Source organism: Gopherus evgoodei, chromosome 2, assembly GCF_007399415.2.
Source record: "Gopherus evgoodei ecotype Sinaloan lineage chromosome 2, rGopEvg1_v1.p, whole genome shotgun sequence".
NCBI classification, from domain to species: Eukaryota; Metazoa; Chordata; order Testudines; family Testudinidae; genus Gopherus; species Gopherus evgoodei.
Genome location: NC_044323.1, coordinates 131642843 through 131647767, shown reverse-complemented (window position 1 = coordinate 131647767; position 4925 = coordinate 131642843). Strand labels below are relative to the sequence as shown.

At 50.1% G+C, this 4925-nt stretch overlaps 1 protein-coding gene across 1 annotated transcript; it reads left to right on the top strand.

The window, feature by feature from the left end:
- The first annotated feature begins 1582 nt into the window (after nt 1-1582).
- LOC115644943 (zinc finger and SCAN domain-containing protein 29-like) lies at nt 1583-3077 on the top strand. The gene is made up of 2 exons (XM_030549377.1): nt 1583-2006; nt 2685-3077. The coding sequence occupies exons 1-2, from the start codon at nt 1628-1630 to the stop codon at nt 2708-2710; spliced, it is 405 nt and encodes a 134-aa protein (XP_030405237.1). The 5' UTR covers nt 1583-1627; the 3' UTR covers nt 2711-3077.
- The last annotated feature ends 1848 nt before the right edge of the window (nt 3078-4925 follow it).

Below are 4925 nucleotides of genomic sequence, written 5' to 3'. Positions count from 1 at the left end.
ACATTAAATAATAACTGTGCAGTAAATCAAGCGATGGTGATGTCTTAATGCAAGGTCTAGTACAAGTTAGCTGAACTAACATCTGCTGATTTATACAGAATAGAAGTCTGGTTACACCATAAAGTGTTCTGGGGAAGAATGGAGTGTGTGTTTATTAAAACAATCGTATATCTTTATACATAGCCTCTAACAAATAAAGACACTTGCCTTCAGAATGTGAAATGATTTGAAGTTCTAAACAAAGGACTGCAGAGTTGTCCAGGAGGGTGAGGTTTTCAGAAGTGCCTAAATGACTTTCCGTAGGACTTGTGATTCTAAAGTTACTTCAGCACTTCTGAAAATCTCACCTGATATATCTGACCTGAGCTCAAACAGATTAAGGACAGGGATTTCAAAAGTGCTCAGTGGTTGGCTTAACTCTGTTCCCATTGAAGTCACAGAGAATTTTACCATTGAATTCAGTTGCAATAGAGTTAGGCCAGCGCTGAGCACTTTTGAAAATCCCACCTTAAAATGACTTGAGTGGACGTCCGTTGCACTGGGTGTCTAGCAAGATGAGTTTTCTGAAGATTTAGCTCAAAAATGTGGTTTGCCCTGTAAACATATATTGCCATTTTCATGGTCTTTTGAAACAAGTGACATAAATTTGACTGTTAAACATTCTGGGTACATCACATAGAACCCATTGCCTCCCTGTCGGTCTTGGATAGATAAAGCACATATACTGTTAGTCCCTTAACAGTATATACTAACATTCCACCAGTCTCAGGAGAATGTTAATGGGGTGTGGGATGAGGATCAGGAGACAAAAAGAAGAGAAGATGGGTGTGGGGTAGGACATAAGTACCTATGAGTTTAGCTTCCCATGCTCCATGTGGGTTAATTATAAGCAGTAAGATATAGCAGCCAGTGATCAGTAATCTGCAGCAAGTGGTAAAGTGCTCAGTGAGGGCAGCTAGGCAGTTCCTGAACAAGGAATACTGTCAGTACTGCTATTGGCACTGGCACCAATGCACTCCGTTGTACTCTCTGCTCACACAGATCACTGTGGCTGGTGGATGACCTGTGGCGGAAAAGGCAAGAACTAAGGGCATGTCTACACTTGCGAGTTAAAGCGCATTATTGCATCCCAGTGCGCTCTAACTCATGACCCATCCACACTGGCAAGGCAGGTAGAGCGCTCTGACTCCATGGCTAGAGTGCTCCTGGTACTCAGCCTCAGCGGGGGGAATAACATTTGATGCGCCTCTGCTGGAGCACTACAGCATCAGTGTGAACATCCTGCTCTGTTAATGTGCTCTGATTGGCCTACAGAAGTGTCCCACAATCCCGTTCTAGCCACTCTGGTCATTGGTTTGAACTCTACTGCCTCAGGTGACCAACTGTCAGACCTGCCCTTTAAATTCTCTGGGAATTTTGAAAGTCCTCTTCCTGTTTTCTCAGCCAGGTATGGAGTTCTCTCGGCAAATCTTTCCAGGTGACCATGCCTACATGCGCCAAGTGATCCCCAGTATGGAGCAATGGCGAGGTGCCAGAACTCATCAGTGTTTGGGGGGAGGAAGCAGTCCAGTCCCAGCTGCACTCCAGCCATAGGAATTATGATACCTTCGGGCAGATATCAAGGGACATGATAGAAAGCGGCCATGACCAGGCCATGCAGTGCAGGGTTAAAGTGAAGGAGCTGCGGAATATCTACCACAAAGCCCGCAAGGCAAACTGCCGCTCTGGTGCTGCCCCCATGACCTGCTGTTTCTACGAAGAGCTGGACGCGATACTTGGGGGCGACCACACCTCCACTCCAAGGACCACCATGGACACTTCAGAGCCCAGTTCAACAAGGCAGGAGGAGGAGGAGGAGGAAAGCAGGAGCGAGGGTGCTGAGGCAGAGGAAGACACCCTGGAATCCCAAGATGCATGCAGCCAGGAGCTGTTTTTGAGCCAGGAGGAAGGCAGTCAGTCATGGTGGCCAGTGCTTGGGGAAGAACAAACACCAGAGGAGGTGCCTGGTAAGTGGCTTTTATTTTGGGAAGGCAATTGTTCAGTGTGGGTTCTTGGGGAGAGGAGGGTTAGGGCTGTATGCATGCCTAGATGCGGAATAGGGAATTGATGTGCTCTCTCACATCGCGGTAATCGGCCTCAGTGATCTCTTCCAAGGTCTAGCCAGAAGTTGAGCAATGCGCTTGCACAGGTCTCTTGGGAGAGCCACTATGGTCCTTGTCTCAATCAGGCTAACATGTCCATGCCACTGCGCCGTGAAGGGCAGGGGGACCATTGCTGCACACAGGCAAGCTGCACATGGGCCACAGCGGAAGCTGCATCGCAGTAGAAGACACTCCTTTGTTTCCCAGGTCACCCTCAGCAGCGAGATATCTTCCAGGACGAGCTCCTGTGGAAAACGTGGGGACAGTGTTCAGTATAGGGGCTCCCTGCAGTTGTTGGCTCTCCCCAAGGCACAGAAACCCAGAGGACAGTACGGCCATGAAACAATCAGTCCCCCTTGATCCTGCACTTACTCACCATTTTGGGGCTCCAGTGGGTTATGCGCGCTTGCTTTGGGATGTGCAAATTATGCTATTGTGTAGACTGTGCTTGCCCTTAAGTATGGAGGAATCATTGCCTGGTGAATCAACCTGTCCGGTGTGAACAATGCTGCCTCTGTTAACTGTTGCATTTTGCCTTTACAGATGCAACCTTGAGATCTCAGCAATGACGCTTGCCTAAGTTGGCTCCTCTTTTAGGGGGACACTGACTCCTGGGGCACTCACCCCTCTGCACAGCTCAGCTGTGCTGCTGCCCTGTGTGAGCTGCTGCCAACAGCCCCTCCCCCTGCCTGCTCTGCGTGCCTACTCAGCTGTTTGCTTCTCCCTTGTTGGTTGGAGGGCCGGACAAATGGAAGCCTTGGGCTGGATCCAGCCCGTGGGCTGCAGTTTGGAGACCCCTGGCATACAGAATGGAGAACAGAGATTCCAAGGCAAGAACCACACAGAACTCTGGGACTAGAAGAGCAGGGAAGCACTGCATGATGGGGGATCTCTGCTCCAGGTGTTAATGAACCCACCTGCACACACCCAGCTCAGTAGTTATCAGACCAATTCTAGTAATAAATCCTTTACTGGTATCCAAAATAGTGAAGCTCCCTAATTGCATTGTGAGCTTTCTCCAAGTAACACCGCCTATAGACAGATAGAATGATCAGTTCCCATTGTCTAGCCTGAACAAAACAACTTTGGTATACATCCTTGAGTCATCAGTTTACACATACATATACAATATACAGTGTTTTGATTTATAAAAATGTGCCTCTATAATATCTTCAGGGCACACAGAGACTTATCAAAACCTAACATCAAAATTTAGTTGACCGTAAGCAAGGTAATTAAAGGATTATGCCCACAGTTAAACAAAAATATATTCCATCAGTCAAAGGCCTGTGTAAATAGGCTTTGCACCATACCCTGAAGGTCAGCAGACCTGGGCTCTGTTAGACCACTGAGGGAGATGAATTCCAGAGCTCAGAGCCCCACACGTACAATGCTTTTCCCCATGTGTTTACAACTATAGGCTGATTCTCCTCTCATTTGTACCTTCTGGAAATCAAGAGTAGCTCTATTGGAGTTACACCAGTTTTACATAGGGTTGCCAACTTTCTACTTGCACAAAACCTAACACCATTGCCATGCCCCTTCTCCGAGGCCCTGCCCCCCCACTCACTTCATTCCTCCAACCACTGTCGCTCACTCTCCCCACCCTCACTCACTCACCCACCCATTTTCATTGGGCTGACTCAGGGGACTGGGGTGCGGCAAGGAGTGAGGATTCTGGCTGAGGGTGCAGGCTCTGGCATGGGGCCAGTAACAAGGAGTTCAGAGTGCGCGAGGGGGCTCTGTGCTTGGGTAGGAGGTTCGGGTGCAGGGGGTGTGAAGGCTCTGGCTGGGGGATGTGGACTCTGGGGTGGGGATTGGGATGAGGGATTTGGGGTGTAGGAGGGTGCTCCAGGCTGCAACCAAGGGGTTTAGAGGGTGTTAGAGGGATCAGGGCTGGGGCAGGGGGTTGGGGTGCGAGGGGTGAGGGCTTCAGCTAGGAGTGCAGACTCAGGGGTGAGGCTGAGGGCTTTGGAGGGTGGGAAGGGGATCAGGGCTATGGCAGGGGGTTGGGGCCTGGGAGGGTGTTAGGGGTGCAGGATCTGGGTGGTGCTTACCTAAGCAGCTCCCAGAAGCAATGGCATGTCCCCCCTCCGGCTCCTATGTGAAGGTGGGGCCAAGCAGCTCTGTGTGCTGCGTCATCCATAGGCGCCACCCCTGCAGTTCTATTCAGCTGTGTTTCCCTGCCAAAGGGAGCTGCGGGGGCGGTACTTGGGTTGGGGGCAGAATGCGGAGTCCCCTGGCTGCACCTACGCATAGGAGCCAGAGGAGGGACATATGCCAGCTACTTCCTGGGAGCCGCACAGTATGGAGGCTAGCAGGGAGCCTGCAAGCCTCTGCGAACCGGAGAGTCAATGGCCTGGTGAGCGGTGACCGGAGCCACCAGTATCCCTTTTCAACTGGGTGTTGCAGTCGAAAACCAGACACCTGGTCACCCTAGTTTTATACCAGTGTAAATGAGAGGCGAATCAGGCTCCGTGACTATTAGTTTGAATACTTCAGTGGACCACAAGATTCATGGCAGAGCCTGGGGAGAAAGGAGTTATCAGGTAGTTTGCCCGTAAAGCATACAGAGCTTTAAAGATCCATATCAGCCCCCTGAATTGTACCCCAAATAGCCAGTGCGATCTTGGAGTAGTGGGATAATATGCCACTTCCTGTAACACCACTAAGTAAGTAGGTTGATGAGTTCTACAACAGGTGCAGCTCACAGGTGCTTCAAGAATATAGCTCTGTATCCCCCATTACAGTAATCCAAACTAGAGACCACAAAGGCCTGGATAA

What these genes read in the sequence shown, in the direction of transcription:
- LOC115644943 (XM_030549377.1), top strand. Translation starts at nt 1,628, where the DNA reads ATGATAGAAAGCGGCCATGACCAGGCCATGCAGTGCAGGGTTAAAGTG. An exon ending in AACACCAGAGGAGGTGCCTG is followed by an intron (nt 2,007 to 2,684) that starts GTAAGTGGCTTT and finishes TTGCCTTTACAG; the next exon opens with ATGCAACCTTGAGATCTCAG.